Source organism: Desmodus rotundus, chromosome 1 (genome assembly GCF_022682495.2).
Source record: "Desmodus rotundus isolate HL8 chromosome 1, HLdesRot8A.1, whole genome shotgun sequence".
Classification (NCBI taxonomy): Eukaryota; Metazoa; Chordata; class Mammalia; order Chiroptera; family Phyllostomidae; genus Desmodus; species Desmodus rotundus.
Window position 1 is genome coordinate 9,051,493 of NC_071387.1, and position 23,415 is coordinate 9,074,907.

The 23,415-nt window shown below is 41.7% G+C and overlaps 1 protein-coding gene across 4 annotated transcripts in view; it reads left to right on the plus strand.

Annotated features, from left to right (window-relative positions):
• Window positions 1-922: 922 nt before the first annotated feature.
• Window positions 923-23,415, plus strand: part of DENND1A (DENN domain containing 1A) — a 492,157-nt gene continuing 469,664 nt past the window's right edge. For all 4 annotated transcript variants that reach the window (XM_053920814.2, XM_053920818.2, XM_053920816.2 and 1 more), the window contains exon 1: window positions 923-1,166. In XM_053920814.2, the coding sequence (XP_053776789.1) occupies window positions 1,150-1,166 (17 nt within the window). In that variant the 5' untranslated portion in view covers window positions 923-1,149. The remainder of the gene's footprint in view (window positions 1,167-23,415) is intronic.

Here is a 23,415-nt window from a genome sequence, read left to right on the forward strand (position 1 = left end):
GAAACGGGTTTTAAACTCCCAAGATTGTCGTGAGGATTGGTGCTAACCATGTAGGGGAAATAAGGTGCCTGGTTCGGGGAGGACGCTCACTTGCCCACTTGGGGAACACTAGCGGATGGTAGCTGTCCTCATCGCTTCCCTTGCGACTCCTCCAGGCCTAGGGGGAGCTTACTGGGATGCTGAGGAAAGCCAGCGCCAAGGGGCGCCAGGGGCAGGTAGCAGTTGGCCAGCTGCGCTCTCAAATACCTTCATTTGCATTGCGCTCATCTCTACCGCGATCTGTTATGGTGACATGGGTTTGCTCCATCAGGGTTCCCAAATGGCTGATAAAGGGAGACAGAGGCCCTCAAGGAGAAGGCAGAACAGAATCACTAACCGGGTGCTCTGAAGCCCCCAGGTGGGTTTCCTGTGGGTGTGTGAGGTCTCCTGCCCGGTCTAAGGGCCTCCATCACCATGTTGGGATCATGTTGGGGAAGTGGACGGTGTGAGAGAAGAGGCTCTGTGGCTCCCTTAAGGAACTTCCTGGCAGGTATGGGATTTTCCAAAGGAGGCCTGAGTGGGAGACAGATATCTCTACACCAGAGCTACTGGGTGGGAGAACTCCGTAAGGGAGGAATGGGGGAAAATTTCTTCAGCGAGCTCAGGGGTCTCTATGGGACGAGGGTCTTTCCCAGGGGGCTGTAGGGGGAGTTTCCTATAGGAGAGAGTGGGACGGAGCTCTCTCAGGGCCTGTGCCCTGGAGGCAGGGTCCACGGAGCTCCGGGAACCAGTGGCCGGAAGCCAGGCCCGCCCCTACCCCGCCTCAGGCGGCCCCACCTTCCGGGAGCGGACTACACTTCCCGGCAGCCCCTGCGGGCGGCGGCGGCGCGGGCGGGAGGGGGCGGCTGTGTGAGAGGCGGCGGGGGCGGCGCGCGCCGGGCACGCGCGCCGGCGACCATGGCGTTAGCCGGGCTGGACCTAGTACATTAACCCCGGGAGGCGGCGGCGGCGGCGGCGGCGAGGGAGCGAGCCTCGAGCTGGCGGGCCCAGCCTGAGGGAAGGGAGGAAGGGGCGGGGAGAGCGCCGGAGGGAGGCCGGTCGGCCGCGGGCGGGCGGGCAGGCTGCGCAGCGCCGAGCGGGGCCGCGGGCCCATGAGGAGGCCCGGGGACCATGGGCTCCAGGATCAAGTGAGTGCGGCCGCGCCGGGCGGAGCCGGGCCGGGCGCGGGGTGGCGAGGCCGGGCGAGGGCTGCAGGCCGTGGGTCGCGCGGGGGACTTGTTGCCGGGACCCCAGGGGCGCCCCGCGTGCCGGCGTCACGCGGGGAGGGGGACGGTTGCCATGGCGATCCAGAGAGGCGCAGGGGCGGGGTGCGCGTGGGGTGGTAGGGCGCCAGTGGTCAGGTGTCCCCTCCTCACCTGAGGGCGGGAGCTGCTGAGATTACAAGGTGGTCCCCTCCGTGGGGTCCCAGAGAGCCTCTGAAAATAGTCTTACAACTGTTGGGGGGAGGGCGAGAAATCTCCGGAAGCAACTTCCCGAATGGGAGTGTTTGGGGCACCCCTGAGAGTTAGGCAGGTCCTGAGAGGTAGCAGCCCTGCTGTTTAAGGCCTGCGGGCCCCCACGAAAGTCGCCTGAGGTTCTGAGGGAGAGGGGGACCAGTTATGGACCTCAGGTCGTGGGGTGAAGGCCCTTTTCTCTTCCCTACTAGTTCCCCTCTTACCTGTGAAAGTCTCCACACCACACGGGCCAGAAGCTGTGAAGGAAGATACGTCAGTGCTGTAACTGAGCACCTGGTAATTGTTGGAAAGGCTTTGTAATCCAATCTGGCAAGTTCCCTCACTCATTCATTCACCTGGAGTCCCAGGCCGGGGTTAGTTTTCCCGGGAAACTGTTGCTACAGCGAACTTCAGCACCCATTGAAACATTGTTTCCCTCCTTGGGGACTTAGGAGTGGGCTTTGGAAAGTGCAACTTTTTTTGCAGTTTAATTTGGGTGTGTTGTTTCCGACTCTTTTCTCCCCTCCCAGCCAGGTCCTCTTTTGGCTTCTCCCGTCCTCAGCTCCAGAACATGAGATGCCTTATCTAATTACTAACAAATGTTCACTTTTTCTCCATGAGTAATAGAATTGTTGGAGGGCACTTAAAAACAAAGTTGACAGCAAGCCTTTTCCTTAAAAACATCTTTGTAGGACACTTGAAACCCGCTTACAAGAAAGTCTGTGGTATGTGTTTATTTCAGCATTTTGAGACTTATGCTAGAGGAAGTTTGAAAGGAGAAGGGCCTTAGGGGCAAAATCTAGGATTTAAACATTACATCCTTGTCCAGTCGATGTCCATGCAGTGTGACCTTTATGCAGTCTTGCAGTCCCCTGAGGCTCAGGCTTCCAGTCACAAAATGTGTCTTCTGTGTGCTGCAGCCCCCCTGAGACCTCTGCTAAATGAAACTAGAAGAGTTTGCTTCTGATAGAGAAAATGAAAGAGTTGGATGAGCACACAGTTCTTGACTTTTGTAGAAATGAGGGGAAACGTTTCGAAGCGTGCTCCAAACAAGAGCTCAAGAGGCTCGGGAGGTAAAAAGACACAAGTGTGAAGCTTTGGGACTAAAGAGGCACACCAAGTTTAGCTCCTGCTTCCAAGGAAGAGTTGTGAACTGGGATTTCACTGGCACTTAGAAACACTTTCTAAAACCCACCTTAGAGGTGCAGAGTGTGCTCGTTGGGATGCTTACCCTTCTTGTCACACAGAAGTTCAGAAACTTGTCTGATATGAGGCAGTCAGTGTCAGAGCCAGCATGAACATCCAACAAGTAGAAGTTCAGGTGATTATGCATCGTGTCTCTGTCTTGCTTGTGAAGGTTGCAGGTTGACATACGTATTTCAAGTGTGTTTTGGGAACCCATCACTGAGCGCTTGGACAGGAGAATTTACGAATGCAAGAATTTGTATCAAGCATGAAATTAGCATAAAGAATAACCTTGATCTTGACACTAGGTTGCTTTGTGATAAAAATTTAGGCTTGGAACACAGACAGACATAGCTGGAGAGCAGATGACAGCTAGTGGGGGGGCAGTTTGGAGGTAGAGGGATTGAGCAAAAGAAAAAGGACTTGTGGATATAGACAACAAGGTGGTGATTGCTGGGGGGAGAGAGGGCTATAAAGGGGCTAAATGGTAATGGGGAAAAATATAATAAAGATTAAAAAAATAAAAATTTAGGCTCGGGAAATACACTAGCTTTACTTGTGGTGAGACTGAAAGAGAATATGAAGAGAAACGTGAAAAGTAGTTGTGATTTATGATGACTGTTGACTGCAATTTCTGCCTGCAGCTAGGAGTGGGGTGGGCAGGTGGTGAGGAAATCGTCTACTTAGGTGCAGCCCTAGCTGTCGGAGGAAGCGGCTTTGGTTCCTCCTGACCGTCCAGTGCTGACGAGGTGTTCGCTGGTTGAGGTGAAATCTAAGTGTGCAGGCTCCACTGTGTAGGACAGCTTGGCGGTGGGGCAGCAGAAGGCGAGAGCGCACTGGGGACCCTCCAAGCAGGAGAGCACTGTGGCAGTCTGTGTTTTCTCTTGCTTATCTTTGATGCTGTGTGGCCGGGTCAGGCTAAGATGTAGAATCAGATCTGGATCCAAATTCCAGCTCTTTTTTCCTACTGGCTGTGCAACTTTACACAGAGTACCTTATTCACCCTGAGGGTAAATGGGGAAAACTATTGTTGCAGGTTCATTATGAGCAGTAACCCTAGTCTCACCGGGACTGTAGGGCCCATAATAAAAACTCAGCATTTGTTATTGTTCTTTCACACTTTCTCTATCAAAAGACTAAGAAAACTAGTATGTTTTATACCAGAAATGTCAGAGAACTGGATGTTTCAGGTAATGGAGAAGAATGTTGATCAAGGAATTAGACTGTGAAGATGCAGAGCAGGACTTAACATTCTGTCAATAAAGAATAAAAGTGATTAAAAACAATAATCTCTGTAATCGTGAAGCTGGTATTGCTAGGGATAGATGCTGAGATTTGGTGCCTGATCAGACTTTCCTTTCAAGCTAAGGCTGGTTGAGCACAGTCTCTGTGTCAGTCATGGTGATAATGCTTCATGTGAACTGTGCCATCAAATCCTCACAGCTGTCCAATGATGCAGGTGCTACTGACTACACCTTAACATGAGAGAATGGGAGTTTACAGGCCTAAGATCAGATGCCATCCCCTGGAAACCTGCCCTGATGCCAGGTCCTCGCCCCCCGCCCTCCCCCCCCCTCCGCCCCTGCCCTGCCTAGGCCAGGTGCCCCTCATCTGTTTCTATGGCCCCTTGTGTTTATCACTGTCATAGCACTAAGTCCAGTTCCTTGACTGTCTCCCATACTAACTCCCGACAAAGTTTTTGAGGGTAGGGACTATCTTATTGGTCTTGAGGTTCCCGTGTCAAACCCAGTAGCTGACTCATAAGATTGTTTAGGAAGAGTTTATGGAATGCATTTAAGAAATATAGTAGGATTTGAATTGAGATCCTAACTGAGTATACATAGAGTTAAAAGGACAATTTGCTATTTGAACTCTTCAGGAGAAAGAGTTCATGTTTTATAAGTTTTTAAGCCAAATTGCCCTGGTCTAGGCAGATAGTTCTTTATATTTTCTACAGAGTGTTCAGTTCTTGTTCATTTTAATAGGGGAATATTGTCTTGCCTCACACCAAACATTTACTTGATAAAGAAAAGAAAAGGTCACCAGTTATGCAGGTAGTACCCTGGAAAGCTCCTAAACCTTAAACCTGAGCAGGCATTTATTCATCTGGAGGGATAAAAGGAGCAGTGGCAACTGGCATCTTTGACAGCTGTGTTTAAATCTTATTTGGTGTTTGACTGATCCCAGTGGACTGGAATGTGGTTAATATGAAGCAATTTAACTGATAATGCAGACGCACAGCAGGAAACTGTGTAGCAGTTTAATATTGCTTGTGGTGACATCCTAGAAATTGTTTCCAGGCACTAAGGGCAGGAAGTGGATTGTAAGTAATCGAAGGAAGTATTCTAAGTGAGTTTGAAGAAACCTGACATTTATGAACTCAGAGAAAAGCATACTCAAAGATTTGAAGGCAGAGAGGGACAGAACAGGGCAGCTGATTTGGCCTTGCGCTGTGTTTATTCTGTGCATTAGCCTGTATACCTGTCTTCTGTCTTTGTCAGACTGTGACCTCTTTGAGGTTGGTGACCAAGAAATTTATCCATTTATTCATTCACTCACTCACTCTAGAACTAAGAAGAGTGTCAAGCACGTATTAAACACTCAATAAATGTTAGTCATTGTTGCTACTATCATAATTGGTGGTACTATATTATGTGCCTGGTAGTGCACTAAGACATAGAAATGAGATTTTTCTTCACTTTAAGACTTCCCAAAGTAGTTGTAAAACAGAAATGTAAAACAAAACTAACTCCCTGCAGGCCCCCTCCACACCAAACCCGTCCACCACACCCAGTATAACACAATAAGATTATTGTTGTGGTGGAGATGCAGCCAGTGATTAGTGGGTGAATAAGTGGAGGAGAGACTCTTCTCCGGAGGGCTCGAGGCAGGAAACTTTGTTAAGAAGATAGTGTTGTAGCTGAGATGAGGGATGAGGAAGGGTATGGAAGGGGCAAGTGTGGCGATGAGGTGGCAGCAGTGGTCGTAGTCTTCTCAATACAGGGAACAGTACGTGTAAGGACATGGCAGATTAGGGAAATACAAATACTAATTACCATTTTCGTAGGCACTTAAATGCTAGGAATTGTGTTAGATATTGGGAATTATAATGGTAAGTAATAATACATATTTATTCCTGCTGTTGTTGGAGCTTACAGTCTGTTGGACCTGATATAAACCCAAATCAATTCACGTAGAGCTTTGTGGATGTGGTATAAAGGAAACAAAATTCTAAGAGGAAATGATGGAAGCAGCTGTCCTATTTAATTAATTAATTCCTCAGCCAAGCTTATGTTAATTGATTTGAGAGAGAGAGAGAGAGAGAGAGAGACACACACACACACACACACACACATACATACATATGGATCGGTTGCCTCATACCTGCCCTAACTGGGGATTGAACCTGCAACCTACGTATGTGGCGAGACTGGGAATCAAACCCACAACCTTTTGGTGCATGGGCAATGCTCCAACCATAGGAGCCACCTGGCCAGGGCAGCAGCTGTTCTACTTTAGATACAGAGAAGGAAGGCTTACTGTGGAGATGACATTTGAGCTGAGACTTAAAGGATGAGAAGTCATTAGTCATGTAAAAAGACTGGGTAAGACTTTTCATTCCAGGCAGAGAGTAGAGGGTATATAAGGGCCTCAAGGTAAGAAAAGCCTAGCTGTTTCAGGAACTGATAGGCCCTTGTGTTTGGGAAATGACTAATGGTAGAGAGGCTTGAGGTTAAGATCAGAAGGAGACTGGGGCCTGAGTAGGGGCTTGAAGACCATGGTAATCTGAAAACAACTTTATTAAGTTATAAGTCATATACCACAAAGATTATTCTTTTACAGTGTATCAGTAAATGGTTTTTAGTATGCTTACAAAAGCCATCGATCACCACTGTCCAATTCCAACATTTTCGTCATCCCAGGAAGTCACTCTCCATTCCCCTCCAAACCCTCTCAGCCTAGGCAGTCAGTAATTGTAGTTGCTGTAGATTTGAGTATCTGAGCATTTCTTATAAATGGATTCATGCAATATATATAATCCTTTGTCTTTCATGTGACATAATGGCTCCAAAGTTTATCCATGTTAGAGCATATGAGTATTTCATTACTTTTTTAGAAGTATGTTTTATTGATTATGCTGTTACAGTTGTCCCATTTTTTCTTCCCTTTATTCCCCTCTGCCCTGCACCCCCTCTCCCACCAGCATTCCTCCCCCCTTAGCTCATGTCCATGGGTCATACATATAAGTCCTTTGGCTTCTGCATTTCCTATACTATTCTTACCCTCCCCCTGTCTATTTTCTGTCTACCATTTATGCTACTTATTCTCTGTACCTCTCCCCCCTCCCCCTCCCCTGTTGATAACCCTCCATGTGATCTCCATTTCTATGATTCTGTTCCTGTTCTAGTTGTTTGCTTAGTTTGTTTTTGTTTTTAGGTTCAGTTGATAGTTGGGAGTTTGTTGTCATTTTACTGTTCATAGTTTTGATGTTCTTTTTCTTTCTTAGATAAATTCCTTTAACATTTCATATAATAAAGGCTTGGTGATGATGAACTCCTTTAACTCTACCTTATCTGGGAGGCACTTTATCTGCCTTTCCATTCTAAATGAAAGCTTTGCTGGATAGAGTAATCTTGGATGTAGGTCCTGGCTTCAAATACTTCTTTTCAGCCCCTTCTTGCTTGTAATGTTTCTTTTGAGAAATCAGCAGATAGTTTTATGGGAACTCCTTTGTAGGTAACTGTCTCCTTTTCTCTTGCTGCTTTTAAGATTCTCTCCTTATCTTTAATCTTGGGTAATGTAATGATGATGTGCCTTGGAGTGTACTTTCTTGGGTCCAACTTCTTTGGGACTCTAAGCTTCGAGGTCTTCCTGGAATTCTGTTCCTTTGCCAGGTTGGGGAAGTTCTCCTTCATTATTTTTTCAAATAAGTTTTCAATCTCCTGCTCTTCCTCTTCTCCTTCTGGCACCCTTATGATTCAGATGTTGGAATGTTTAAAGATGTCCTGGAGGTTCCTAAACCACTCCTCATTTTTTTGAATTCTTGTTTCTTCATTCTGTTCCAGTTGAATGTTTATTTCTTCCTTCTGCTCCAAATTGTTGATTTGAGTCTTGGTTTCCTTCCCTTCACTGTTGGTTCCCTGTGTATTTTTCTTTACTTCACTTCCCATAGCCTTTATTTCTTCCTCTATTTTGCGACCATCCTCAACCATTTCTGTGAGTATACTGATTACCAGTGTTTTGAGCTGTGCATCTGATAGGTTGGCTATCTCTTCCTTGCTTAGTTGTATTTTTTTCTGGAGCTTTGATCTGTTCTTTCATTTGGGCCATATTTCTTTGTCTTGGCTTACCTGTTACGTTGTAAGGGGCAGAGCCTTAGGTATTCACCCGGGTGGGACAACCCACTTTGCTGCATTGTGGCGTTATATGTGGGGGAGGGGTCTGAGAGGGAATAATGCTGCTTGCTCTGCTCTTGGCAGGCTTTCAGTCAGTTCTGCTGCCCCCAAGCAAATTGGGCGCTTCTGGTGCTAATGCCTAGGTAGGTGGGTTTTTGTGCATTCCAGGACCCTGTGAGTCTCTCCAATGAACTTTCCTGTGAGGCTGGGAGTTTCTCCCGCCGCCACAACCCCAACAGATTTTTACAGCCAGAGATTCTGAGGCTTTCTTTTCCCGCTCTGGAACCTTGGATTGTATGGTCTGTCTCTCTCCCCAGTTGTTCCTCCTGGTTTATTATTATCTGCATGCAAATGTGGGACCAGCTGCTGACGCGCCCACCCAGTCCTCTAGCCACCACCTTGCCTTGCGTCTTCTCCAACCTGGCTGCCTTCTCTGCCCCTCCTACCAATCTGGATGAATGTTTCTTCTTTAACTCCTTGGTTGTCGGACTTCCATACAGTTTGATTTTCTGGAAGTTCTGGTTGGTTTTTGTTTTTTAAATCTGTTGTTGTCCCTCTTTTGGTTGTGCGAGGAGGCAAAGTGTATCTACCTACATCTCCATCTTGGTCAGGAGTCTAAAATCTATTTCATTACTTTTTATTGCTGAGTAATATTTCCCTGTATGAACAAACCACATTTCATTCATTCATTCATCAGTTGTTAGGTTATTTGGGTTGTTTCTACTTTTTCATTGTTATAAAGATATGGTTTCATTTCTCTTGGGAATATACCTAGAAATAGAATTGCTGTATTGTATGGTAATGCTGTTTAAGAAGCCATTAAACTATTTTCCAAAGCAAGTGTACCATTTTGTGTAAAGTGCTATCTCTTTGTAGTTTTGATTTGGTCTAGTGAGTAGTGTAGAAAACGAAGGAGCAGAGCAGACAGATGTTTCTCAGAAGAGGTAGGAACTTGAAACAAAGATGAGATTTGGGGGAGGGAGTGGGTTGGAAGGAAGAACAGTGAAATGACTTGGAAGTGGAGATAAACCTACCTCATTGTTTTCTGATACAGAGAAGCAGGCTTGGCATTTTAGGATATTTCTGCAACAGTCTTTTTTTGGACTGCTCGTTAAAGGATCCCATTACCAAAATGCACCACAGGCTTGCTTCTTCCTGAGGCCTGTTGTATAGCGCAGCTCACATATCTCCCCTACTGTGGGATAAGACTAGAAGTTGAAATATGACTTCCTCTGGAGGGCTTCTCCCTCTAATGCCTCTTCTCTTTTCTCCACCACAGTGCTCCCCTCCCAGTCCCCACAGGAGACAGTACAAAGACAGTACAAAAGTCTTGTTGAAGACTCCCCATTATTAGTTGCCAGAGTCAGTCACTTGAATTTTCATGCTTTTGGAAAATGTATTGGTGCAACCCCATCATTTTAATGTTAGCCATTATAGTCAGTGTGGAGGGGTTTGCACAGCAGATAGTAAGGTTGGAACAAGGAAGGCAAAACCTGAAGTATTGCTTTAGGAAAATATTTTATTCAGGCCATGTGTAAGCTCCTGGCTGGAATTCTGGTTGTGAGTTGTAAAGGTTCAGCCTTTTTCGTGGGCTTAGGGGGAACTAATCTCTGGATTTTCAACATCCTTTTGCTTAAAAGGGTTTTGTGTGGAAGAGGAAAGATAAACAAGGAAGAAAAATAAACCAAAGAGAACAAACAGCATTGGCCTCTTCTACTTTTATTGGAATTCATACCCATTCTTCCAAGTATTTAGGACTTGAAAAGGAGCCAGATAATGGAAGTAACAAGAGGTATGTTCAAAACATATAAGTTCCTATAGAAAAGATAGGTTAATGTTCCAAAAGTTCATTTGGAAGTCAGTTAATTGCATTTAGAGTGTATTGTTCTTTTAGAGGTCCTGTTACGTATAAAATCAATGGCTGTCAAGGGTAAGGACTTTTCAGGTGTAGGAAACTGTGTGTGCCAGACAGGGAGATAACAGGAGTTAATGGGAATAGCTGAAATACAGGATACGCAATGAAGATTATAGGAGGTAACGTTGGAAAAGTAGGCTTGTGCCACTGGGACATGATGCCCTTTAAGGACAGAGTTGGGGGTGTAGTACGATCAGGTTTGGGCTTTTAGGAAGATCACTCTGGCAGCAGTATTTTAGGACAGTTGATATCTTCGGCTTGTGCATGATGATCCACTGGGGTGTGAAAAGAATGTGGTAGAACTTATATTTGTTTTCATATCAACCTTCACAATTTCCTTTTTTGTGTTTTCTAATGCATACATTAGTATAGTAAAACATTCTTATAATTTATAAATATGAATGTATGTCAGTTATACGCCCAAATTTTTTACTGATAGGAAGGAATGCATTGGGGAGAAAACTGGAGACCACTGATTTACCAACTCTGTTATAGTTTATACTGCAGAAAGTCAAAACCTGAAGTGACGTTTTGGTTGTTGAAAGAAAAAGGATGAATTTGAGAGATTTTAAGGTAGAACTGACACGACTAGGTGACAAATTACATGGAAGAGGCAAGAGGAAAAGATGACTTGCCAAGGTTAGCAAAGTTATATTTAAATGAATATTTGGAAGCTGAGGACTGGTTATATAATGTGTTTGCTTCTCCGAGGAAAAGTGAAAAAGTATGATTGGGAGAAGGCATTTTAGTCTGCAGTGAGAAAAGAACATCTTTAAGGGCTCCGCAGTGAATGTGTGTGCTTTGTTAGATGAGTAAGACTTAAAGTGGGCTGGGCCAAGTTGCTGGGGGCAAATCTGTCCATATTAGATTTAGAGAGAGAAAAAATAAATTTTTGAACTCACTTTAGCCACAGGAAAGGTTTCAGGAATGTTGCATTGATCTTGCCTGGGTTGTATGAATCAAAAGGAGGAAGGAAACCAATCTAGAGAAAGATGTTTGACTCCCAGCAAAATTCTTGTATTCCAAGGCATGGAGGAGCTAGGGGGGATGTGGGCCTTAGAGACGTTCGGGTTAGAGATTCCAGAACCACACACAATCCCCGCCTGAGTTCTAAGTTTCTGGGCCTCAGTTTTTTATTTATAGGAGGAAGCTAATTTGTCTGTAAGGTGGTTGTGAGGATTAAAAATGGTCTTATATCTAGTCCCCAGCAGAGAAGTGACTTTGTAAATGGTAGCTGTTATTGATTTTACTTGGAGAGGATGTGATACACTTATGTGAACAACTTGGAGCTAAAAAAAAAGTCAAAAGAAAGTAAGTATTCCTCTTCATAGTTTTTCTTTAAGATGTAGAGAAAGTATTTGCTTTCTCTCTGTATGTCAGGATGATGTGTTGTATATTTTACTGAATTTATTTGAAGGATTTCTATTCTGATATAGGCAATGCACTTTTCCTCTTGCTGGTTGGGGAAAAGAAGCTTAATGTCTACTAAAAGGGATTAGATGAGCATGCAAATAATTAGAATGTTAATATTTGGGAACATTTTGTGGCTCCTCTCAAATAATATATGAAAATTTTATAAAGTATCATTTATATTTTTCTTTGTTTAGCGGTACTACTCTTGTCTTTTTTTGAACATCTTATTTTGTTTTCCTGGGTGCTTAAAATTATTGTTTTTTAACTTTTACATTTTGGAAAATTTTAAACATCTGTGAAAATAGACTAGTATGAGCCCCCACTTGTCAGTCACTCAGCTTCAACACTTACTAATATGGCTTACTTAGTTTCATTTGTAGATAACTGACTGTAAACTCCCTCCCCCACCTTCCAGTCCTAGATTACTTTGAAGCAAATTCCAGATGTCATATCTCATCTTAAATATTTCCATGTGTCTCTAAAAGATAAACATTCTTTTAAAAAAACATGATGATATCGCACCTAAACAATTTCTTTTATGTCATTGAATATTTTAGTTTTGCATTTATTTGCACCAAATAGCACGAGGGACACCAGCCCAGTATAGAGAGCAGCCCAGGGCATCACATGAGTCCTTGCATCCTCTGCTTTGTACTTTTTATGGGGACTGGGGCACCTTTGGGAACTTGAGCCTTGGCTTAGGCTTTGGGCTTAGTGCTAGCCTCAGGCTAGCAGAGCCTGGCACACTGGCAGTGTTATAATAGTCATGTCTCGCAAGCTTGTGTCTGATGCCTTGCAGGACCTTGAGCTTGACAAAGGCCTTGATGGTCTTAGTTTTATTGGTCTTCATCTTTTCTAGACCCTTCTTATTTTTCTTGACAAAGCTCAAGATCCTTAGGAACTTCAGTTCCATGTCCTTACAAGATATCTTTATGATTAGGTCTTACTGATGCCATTTCTGTGTCATTTCTGAACTGGTTGTGCATGGTGTGGTTCTTGGACTTGGCTATGTCTGCATTGCTGTAGGTGGCCTAAGCACCCCAGGTTGGAAAAGAAAGAGCCATATCTGAGTTTAGAATTTTTTAAAACAGTATTCTCTCTCTTCCCCTCCCCTTGAGTTTCTAAATCCTTCTGCCCTTGCATTATTTGTTTTATCATATATTTATTCTTTCCAACTTGAAATCTTACTAGCAGTTTTATCAAAACTCTCCCCCCGCTCCTTTCCTGATGGTCCTTCCTACCTTTCTGTTCGGATGTGTATAAAGTCAGCTGTATGGTTTTAATCCTGGAATGTCCCTTCACCACTGATGTTTGAATTCTAGCATATCAGAAAAATGTATACCTTCTCGCACTTGATTGATAGTTTCTATCAGTGATTTTCTTTTTTTCTTTTTCTTTTTATTAAAGATTTAGTTTATATATTTTTAGAGAGAGGGGAAGGGAGGGAGAAAGAGAGGAAGAGAAACCTTGATGTGTGAGAGGAACGTTGATTCTAATGTTTGGGTTGTCTCTCATGTACCCCCTCTGGGGACCTGGCCCACAACCCAGGCATGTGCCCTGACTGGGAATTGAACAGGCCAGAGGCTTGCAGGTCGGTGCTCAGTCCACTGAGCCACACTGGCCAGGGCTATGTCAGCGATTTTCAACCTTTTTCATCTTATGGCACACATAACCTAATTATTAAAACTCTGGCACACCAAAAATATAATTTTTGCCTATCTGAAAAAAAATAGCTATGGTTTTGATTCGTTCATACTGGATGGCTATTGTTGTGTTGGCTGTTGTCATTTTTTATTTGACAATCTAAGGTAGAAGAAGTCAGTGCCCCTGACTAAATAGTCAGGTATTGCCTGTTTTAAGACTTCTTGAGGCACACTGGTTGAAAATCGCTGGTTTATATGGTCATAGAGTTTTGTGTCAAAACAATTTCTCACAGAACTTGAAGATATTTTCCTGTTTTAGCTGGCTTCCTGTGACACTGCTCCAGAGTGGGCAGGGCGCCTTCTGCCTTCTTACTGCCAGGCTGACGTATATGTCCAGGCTCTGTGCTCGGCCCTGGTTGACACCCGGAGTGGGGGCTTCCCCTTACTGCAGGGTTGGGGTGGGAGTTTCAGCTCCCAGGAGGTCTCCTCTGGCACTTCTCTAGCTGGTGGAGTTTAGAATTTTTAAAAATAGTACTCTCTCCCTTTCTCTTCCCCTGAGTTTCTAAATTCTTCTTTCCCTTCACATTATTTGTTTTATCATATCTTTATTTTTTCCAACTTGAAATCATACTAGTGGTTTTATTGAGGCTCTTTCTCCCCCTGTGTCCACCATGGCCTCGATTACTGCTGTGTGAGTAGAAGTCCAGGCTTCACAACCTCTACTGAGGGGGTCCCGTTACTGCCCAGAGGATCATGAAGGCCCAGCTCTCCCCTTCTGTAACGTTAACCTGGCAGGGGCGTTTGGATGGCACACTTCATTACAGTCTGGTGAGGGTAGAAATACAGGTTCTCTCCCTGCTCATCCTTTGCTGACTCAAGTGAAGGCCAGACCACACAGGTTTTCTGTCATGTGGGCTGCAGCGTTTAGCGGTTATTTTCTAAAACTTTTCTGATTCGTTCGTCTGCCCCCTTTTCTGGTCCTTTGGCTAAAGAGAGCTGACTTTTGTTCGAGCCTTTTTTGGTCTGCATCAGTTGATACTGCTATTGCCAGCTTTAGTCATGAATGGATGTTGAGTTTTATCAAACCCTTTTTCTGCCTCTGTTGGGATGATACATGATTTTTCCTCCCTGTTACTGTGGTGAATTACATTTCTTTTTTAAAATAATTTTTTAATTGTTTTTCAAGTGAAGTTATCTCCATTTTCACCCTGCTCCACCCATTCCCACCTCCCACCCTCGATCCCACACCCTTTGGCTTTGTCCATGTGTCCTTTATACAGGTTTCTTGATGGCCCTTCCTCTATTTTCAAATATTAAACTAATTGGGCATTCCTGGGACAAACCCATTTGGTCATAATTTATTATCTTTCTTTATACATAATTGCTGGATTCCATTTACTAATATTTTATTTTATGTTTGACTCCACATTCATAAGAGATTTTGGCTGTGATTTTCCTTTCTTGTAATTATCTTGTCAGATTTTGGTGTAAAAGTTGTGCTGGCCTCATAAACAATAAAAAGAACTACATTAAAAGTCACTATAGAAGTTGTATGGTTTTTAGTATAAATGGTTATCTGTTTCCCTATAATATGAAGGGATAGGTAATCCTTCCCTTCCCCCCTCTCGATTATATACACAGATTTATTTTACATTTTTTTGCTGAATAATTCACTATCGAGTTAGAGTCATCATGATGTTTTATCTCTTAGTACTTTGGTGTCTGTGTCCTAAGAACAAGTGTAATCTTCTGTGTAACCACAATACTTTTATCACCATCAAGAAATTTCACGTTCATACAATGTTATCTAACAAACAATCTGTATTTAAATTTTCCCAGTTGTTCCAGTAATGTCCTTTGCAGCTCTTTGTTTTTCAGCCTGGGTCCAATTAGGGAATCACATGTTGTATTTAGTTGTTGTGTCTCTAGTTGCCTTTTATCTAGAACAGTTCTGCTTCTTTTTTTTTTTTTTTTGTCTCTGACATTTACTTTTTCAAGAATCTAGACCAGTTGTTTTGTTGAATGTCCTACATTTAGGATTTGTCTCATTGTTCCCTCATGCTTAGATTCAAGGTTAAACATTTTGGCAAGAATACCAAATAGGTAATGTGTCTAATGCCATGCATTTTTATTCTTCATGGAAGTCATCATTTTTCTTCCATCCTTTCTTACTGTCTTTTTATACTCTTGTTTTCCCTCCCTGTAGCTTTCTGTTCCTGTTTTGTAGAACTCATGTTGTTCCTGTTCTATTTAAGGATACCAGTTTCCTGAAACATTTCTTAATCATTTTCAGAGATATATTCTTCCAAGAGATGATGTTTCCTCTTCCCCATTCACAGTATTTTTAACAGGTCTTTTATTTTTCCCTATGCTCTTGAGCAAGGTGAGCTCTATCTTCAATATTTGCTATTTGCCACAGGTGGAGAGAGTGGCCTCTGGGTGATGGTCAGGCTCCTCTTCTCAGATCTGTAGCTGAAGAACTGGTTCATGTTCATTGTTCACAGTTGAATTTCCAGTGACTAAGCAGGTGTTTGTACTGCTGAGGTAGAATTTTATTCACTCCGTGCTTGATAATCTCATGTTTCGAACTAGTGACATACAAAAGAAACTAAAATTTGCAGGGTGTGCTCCATTAGAGTTCTTGTTCTGTTCTCACTGTAATTTTTGTTGTACTTACATTTTTGTGTAATTATTCTAACCAATGTAACTAATTTTAAAAATAATCAAGAGTTTAGGTAGCTCCCTTCCACGTTAATCTGTGTGTGTGTGTGTGTGTGTGTGTGCGTGTGAGTGAGAGAGAGAGAGAGAGAGATTTATGAGAATAATCAGGATTGAAGGGCAGAATGACTGAAGGCGAGTAGACAAATTAACCTGTTATAATGGAAAAGAGGTGATGAAGGCTGATGTTTGGCTGTATCCTTTTGTTTTGTGTCACATTGCCTTTAGTTTAAGAGTCCAGGTATCAGGGTTGTCAAAAAGTAGTATCAGGAGATTAGAAAGTCTTTCCAGGTAGATGGATGATGACTGTAGGGGTTGTGACCTGGGGGACTGACACAGCTAGCATTAAAAATAGGGAAAGCGAGATATTTGGGGGAAATAAATGATTGGTTTGCTTTGGGTTCTGTTGCTTGTGAGGTTACTATCTGTGGGGAGCTTACCAGAGAGAGTTGAAATTTGGACCTGAAGATCATGAGAGTGGTGGGAGCTAAAGATAGAGCTTGGGAGTCAGTTGCAGAATGATGAGTAATGAGAACTAAAGAGATTTCATGACTCCTTAGTAGTCAGATAAAGAGTAGGAGGGAGGGAAAGATCAGTAAGATATTGGGGACATTTTGCATGCTGAATCCAAATGTCAAATCTCATTGATTTGTGCACTCATCTCCTGTACTGCTGTCCTCTGGGTCCAGGCCACTGTCCTCCCTTACGGTAATGGCTGTAATTCCTCCGTACTGGGTTCTTTCTACCATTCTTGCCTCTCTCCAGTTCAGTCTCTATACTGTATCCAGAGTGAGTCTTCCAGAAGGGAAGTCTGATCATGTCAGTTCATTGTTAAAATCCCTCAGTTGCTCCCCATACTTCCAGATTAAAATCCACACCCCTAACGTGGTTTACAAAGCCTTTTGGGAGCTTGACTCTGCCTATTAATATAGAATAGTAATGACTAGCATTGATTGAACTCTTGAATACGAGTACTTATTCTGAGCACTTTACATTTGTTATCTCATTGAATCTTCATACTTAATCTTTCAATTTACCCTCATTAACAGCTTGGTGGAGAAGGTACTGCTATGATCCCCATTTTGTAGATGAGAAAGAGATTTCCAGTTGCTTGACGTATTAGAGCTAACAAATGGAGAGCTAATAACTTTGCATGCATATATTATTTAATCCTCACTATAATTCTATGAAGTAAGTAGTATTGTTATTACTCCCTTTCACAAATGACGACACTAAAGCTAGAGATGTTGTTTGCCCAGAGCACGCAGGTTATGAGTGGTAGAACTTGTGTTAGAGCCCATATCTGTGTGACTCTGAGTGTGCTCTCTCCTCCATTTTTGTTTGGTCCTAGTCTCATCCATAGCATCCCTCCACCTCCTATTTGCGAGCACACATGCACATACCCTTGGTTAACCTCTACTTACTCTTCAGGTTTGAGCCCAAATAGAGCTCTGGAGAAACCTTTCAGCATCCCTTTTACCCTCCAGCTGCTCTTAGAGGATCTCTGCTCATCAGTCCTGGCTGTTATTCTTTGTCTTTCCATGGTCTACAGATTTCATGAAGTCTGGTACCTTGAGTGACTTGCACAGTATGTGACACATAGTAGGTGGCTCAGTTAATATACATTGAATAATTATTTGAATGTTTAACTCAGTATAGAAGTTTATTTAGTCTTGATTGGGTTTCATCCTTAAAAGAGTATGATCAGTAATATTTTTGTATATTTAATTCCCAACTATTCATGTTTATGATGATTCCAAATAATTGGTATCTCCAAATTATGTGGCTATGACAAAACCCTTTGGGACTATAAATATTTATATTTGTATTATTTTTATTAGGATAACATTATGCTTTATTTTTGGAGTAACTACTGATAATCAGCAGAGAAAGACAGTTCAGAGTGTGTTGGTTTAACTGGAGGTGCAGCCTGGGGTGCCTCAGTTGCTATGACTAGGATGCAAAGTCACTCTTACACTGACTGTTGAAAGTTTTCTCTACTCAACCCCTAAGCTGGTTTTTGTCTTTGGTGCCAAGAGATAGGCAGTCATAGCCGGGCATTAAAGGAGGAAGAAATTTATAGAGTATTCTGATGGCCCACTTAGTCAATTTTTTTTCCCTCAGACAAATTGGTCTGACCTTTCCTACCATGGTCTAACTTCCTTATAGGTAAAGTGTCACACTGCACAGAAAAGAAAATTTAGCAGGAATATGAGTTGCACATTATTAGTTCAGTGGTGGTCAAACATGTTCAGGTAATAGATTCATGGTATTTTTGCAGAATACTATGAAATATTTATATATTAAATTTCAAACTACGTTTTCCCCCTTAAATCAAATACTATTTTATATTCTAGAATAGACAGAATAGTAGGTGAGAAAGGTCTAAGAAAAATTTATGATAGGAAAGCTTACAATTATATTATTAGAATTTTTCAAGCAAATTGGGAATAGGCCATTTTTGGCACTTAGTCTAGTTCCAAGACCTCCATTATTTCAAGTAGCATTATTGGAGAACGTCAAAATACTATTGACAGAAACTGCTGAGTCAGGAGGGAGAGGTGATGGTGAGGTCAAGAAGAATGAATTTGATTGACTGTAAACTAACGATAGGTCAAGGAGAAATATGCAGTAAATAGAAAATAGGCTTAGTGCCTCTTACATAATAGGGTCTCAGTAAATGTTGGATGGTACTATTACCAGGGAGAGAGGGTAGAGATTTGGAAATCACTGGCACAATGAGAAAGATGAAGCTGTGTGTGTTGTTTTCAGACTGAATATAGCAAAAGCACAGTTTAAGGTTTGAACCTGAGGGGAAAGAAGAGACATAGATGAGCAGTATAGAATACTGTTGGGAGGTCAGTGGGAATGGGAAACCAGAAAAGATGATTTGGCTTAATGGTTATGGATTATGGATGCCCTGTAAGAAAATAGTCTCAGTATGGTGTTTCACTTATTAATCCAAGCCAGAAATCGAGGGGTTATCTTCAATACCTCCCATACCATTTGTACCTCTAATTTACTGATAAAGTTCTGTTAAATTTACCTTCTTAAGTAGGACCCGAAAAGCAAACTATACAAGAATAATTGATAAACTAGACTTTATCAAAATTAAAATTTTTTCTCATCAAAAGATACCCTTTAATAAAATGAAAAGACAAGCCACAGACTTCTAAAACACTTGACACATTTGACCAGTTCTTTCTGGTTCCATTGCTGCATTCATGTACCACATATATTTAATATCTATTTATATATAAACTCAGTGTATAAACCCTTAACTCTTAAACACCCCAAAAAAGAAAAGTGGGCAAAAGATTTGAATGGACACATATCAAAGAAGATATACAGGTGGCAAATAAGCATACGAAAAGATGCTTAGCATCATTAGTCATTAGAAAAATGTGAATTAAAACTACTTTGAGAAAGCTCCAGCACACCCAATAGAGTGAGTAAAATAAAAAAACACTGACAATATCAAGTGTTGATGAGGATGTGAAGCAATTGGAATCCTTACACATTGCTGATAGACTCGAGATGAGCCTTGGAGTTCAAAATCAACTTTATGGGGCCATTTCCCCCAGCTCCCCTCCCTCTTCTATCTCCCTAGTTCCCTGGTGTTCCGTTTTTGTTTTGTTGCCAGAAAACTGGGACTTTGTTTACCCTCTTCTGCTGTGTACTTCCCAGGTCTGTAGTCCAGAGCTAGTAGTGGGAAGACAGAGAGGAAAAGAAAGTAAATTGGGATTTGTTCCCCTCTCTTAATGTCATGCTCCTGATTAGAGAAGGATCCTTTATCCCTGCTTTAGGTGCCTATAGACCCTTGCTTCCTTCCCAGTCTTTGAGCCTGAACTAGAGAGCTTTTCCTGGAAGTCACTCTGTCTATGCTGTTGTCCACTTATAGTTTTGGGGCTGCATTGAGTCCATGCTGAGTGATACTGGAGGGAAAAAAATGATAAATGCACTGCTGGTTTGGTCGTCTACCCCAATCCATCTACTAATATTTACTTTCTTGATTCCTCAAGTAACTGCTTCATGAATTCTACCCGGATTATATAGATTTTTTTTTAATAGTTATCAGAGACAGGGAAGAGTGCACCTACTACATTTTCCTTGGAACCAGAACTACTTCTAGACTTCTTATTTATCTTGCTGTGCCTTCACTGGACTTCTTGAATGTATGAATGTGTATCTGTTGGCAGTTTTGGAAGTTTTTCAGCTATTTTCAGACCAATAACTAAGTGAAGATGGGATCCCCGAAAAGTAAATAGAGTGTTACAACCAGCTTTCTAAAACCAGCTATGGCTTATGCCCCATTCTCTTCTCCTCTTCTGGAATATTGATTAATCTTGTATATTATATTTACTTTTTGTGTCTGTCTTCTGTGTCTTTTGCTTTCTTTTAAAATAATTTTGATTTCTTTCTCAATGTTATTCTGTGTAATTTCTGTAAACTCACTAATTCTCTTTGGTTGTATCTTTTCTACCCATAAGCCATCCATTCAGTTATTCTTTTTTGAGAAATATTTTTGTTCTTTTTCAATTTTGCTTGATCATGTTATAGTTTCTTACTCTTTACTCATTTTCAATCCCTTTTATTTCTTTAAGCTTATTTAACATTCATTCCATATCCCGTCTCTAGTAATTTCAATATCTGAAGTCTTTGAAAGTCTGATTTTGCCATCTTTTTTTCCCTTAGGGTCTTATTTTATGGGGTTTGTTCCCGTGAGGGTTTTCAAATTTTTGCCATGGGTTTATGTTTCTTGAAACTTTTTGTGAGAATTATTTTGAGGCCAACATTGAAGTGAATTTTTCCAGAGAAGATTTACATATTATTTTGCTAGTGTTCTGTGGCCACTTTTAGTTTGTGACCACTTCAACTTAAATTCCTGCGTTGAGGTTTTGACCATTCAGTAGCAATCCCTTATGAAGGCCGGCTTGTGGTTGAATTTGCAGGAAGATTTTCCTTTCTATCTCATTGCCAAGCTTTGAGACTGGTGGTTTTCATTATAATTCGGGAGTGGGAGTGAGGAGAGGGTGGGTATGTGTGAGTGGGTGGGTTTCTATCTTGATCCCCTTTGCAGCCCCAGTTTAAATTGAGAGAGTGGGGTATCCATATACTCTCCACCTTAGCCTGAATCTCACTTCTGTCTTCTAGTCCTTGAGCCCCACTAGATTGGGAGAATGAAGACTACATTGGGCTATGAAAATGCCTTCAATGGGAAAGCTAGTTTTTGTGGTTTGGGTACCCTGTTGTGTGGGTTCCTATCTTCACTTTTCTTTGTTTCCACCTTTCTTATTTTCTTGCAAGATCATCAACTTATTTATTTGAGAAGATAAAAAAAAAAATCCATTATTTAGAATTGTTTTCAATGGTGGATCAGAAGAGTCCTTTTGCCAGAAATAGAATTTGCAGCTGCACTTTTTTCCAAGTTTCAATCAGGCTGATTTAGTTGCTACACTTCAAACTTTACATGAACATTTATACGCTGTCCTTTGATAGGCTGTTTCCCCTTTCTCACAAAACAGTCCCCTCCCTTCTCCACACCTAGCCAAACCCTGTTCATCCTGCAGTGTTCACTTTACCTTACACCTCTTCTGGGATGCTTCCCTTGAGCACCTTAGTGCAGTAGTTCCTAAATGTTTGGAATGTTTGTACCAAAAAAAATCTTGAAAACAAGTTTTGTGGAACCACACAGTGATGGTCATTTCTTATCCCCATTATTTTTTAAAAGAAATTACATTTTTACATTAAATAGAAGGAGGAACATGATGTCAGATTAAGGACAGTTTTAAAAGTTGAATTAAATATCTTTATATAGGAAACACACTCTCCTGCCCCCTTGTCTTTACTTCATTTGCTGGCGACTGAAAAGAGTCTTACGGCAGACTGTCCACAGGTCATTGACCCGCGTGGCCTTATCCCATAGTGAGGACTTCAGCTTGCAAGCCCACAGCATTTTGTTTTACCAGTTATGTGGCACTGAGTCATGTTCGACTGTTTACCTTTACATTTTATTGTGTTTTGTCTTCTTGATTAGGTTGTAAACTCCTTAAGAGTGATAATATATATGTAGATTACTCATAAATATGTGCTGGATGAGTAAAATTTAGATACCCTGACGATAGTTGAAATCTAGAGATATTTATAGAGCATTCATCTGAATATATCACAGGTCTGAATATTGTTTATTTCTTGAGGAAAAAGAAGTTTTAGTATGAATTATGAGTCTCTTACTCATCTGTCTTTTCCTCAGGGAAATTCATTCAGTTAACAAATTTACTGATTGCTTGTTAAAAGCCAGGCCTTTTGTTAAGGTGCTGAGAATACAAGGTCCCAGTCTAGTTGGTAATACGTACATATAAGTAGAAAGCAGAGAATACTACCCCGGAAGCCTTATAATAAAGCTTTGAAACAAGTCTTGTGACAATGTAGGGAGAGCAACTGACTTTTGTAAGGGAATCTGAGAGGCCTCCAGAGAGGAAGAGGCACTTGTTTATTCATTTATTCATTCATTCAGGAAATATCTAAGTGTCTACTACTTGCCAGCTATTCTTCCAGATGCAGCTGAATGAATATGATGTTTGGAGACAGCACATTTTAAGCAGGGAAATTGTGATCAAGAACATACCCTTTGAAGTAATAACAGACCTGGGTTTGAGTTCATACACTCACTTGCTACCTATTTGTCCCTGGCAAGCTATTGAAGTTTTTACATCACTGTTTTGTAACAAATACCCTCTACCTCACAGAAATGAGGTGTGGTATATAAAGTGCTTAGCATAGTGCCCTGCCATTCTGAAATAGCTGAATAAATGGCATATGAGGAATGATTGAGGCCTAATTGGACCCTCTGTGTGACTGTAATGTAGGGTGTGTGTGCTTGTAGGGGGTGATAGCAGGGGCGGCGAAAGGGTCTAGCTGAGGCTGAATTGCTGAACAACCTTATGTGTCATGCTAATGAGTACCTTTTTATTCCTGAATGCATTAGGGTACCTTGGAGATTTATATTATATTTTCTAAGCTGTGTGGTAGTATGCTGAGCTATAGCATAGAAGTTAGGAGCATGGATTCTAAAGCTAAAGTGCTTGGGTTCTAGTCCCAGCTTCCTAATTTCTAAAAACCTGACCTCAGGCAAGTACTAATCTGTAGCTTAGTTTTTTCATTGGTAAACTGGATGATAAACCCACCTAGTTTATGTTTTGTTTGCATGGATGCTCTTTGAGCCACTTTTGTTTTTCGAGCTATGGGAAACCCTTTATCAGAGGAAATCTTACCGAAATTTAGACCTATAAAACTCTAAGAGTAGGTCTGTGGTGGGTCCCTTTCATTTCTCTTCCCTTTCCTGTAAGACCTCTGAGACACATCTGCCCAATACTGCTCCAGAGTAAGTGATGACTGAATGTGCTTCCTGTAAGTATTTGTTGGCTCTTCAGGACAGAAGAACTTTTTTATAAGTTGGGAACTTGGGAAATCAGCATTTGTATTAATCTAAATCAATATTTTGATACCGAAATTGTTAAACTTCATATTAACCAAAACATGACTTTGTATTTTGAAAAAAAAAAAAAAAAGGATTTTGCAGAAGAGCTACAGGATCTCAGAGCTACAAGATATCTTTCTTAGTGATCTGTTTACAAATGAGGGAAGTATTTAAAGCTTTACTACAGCCAGTC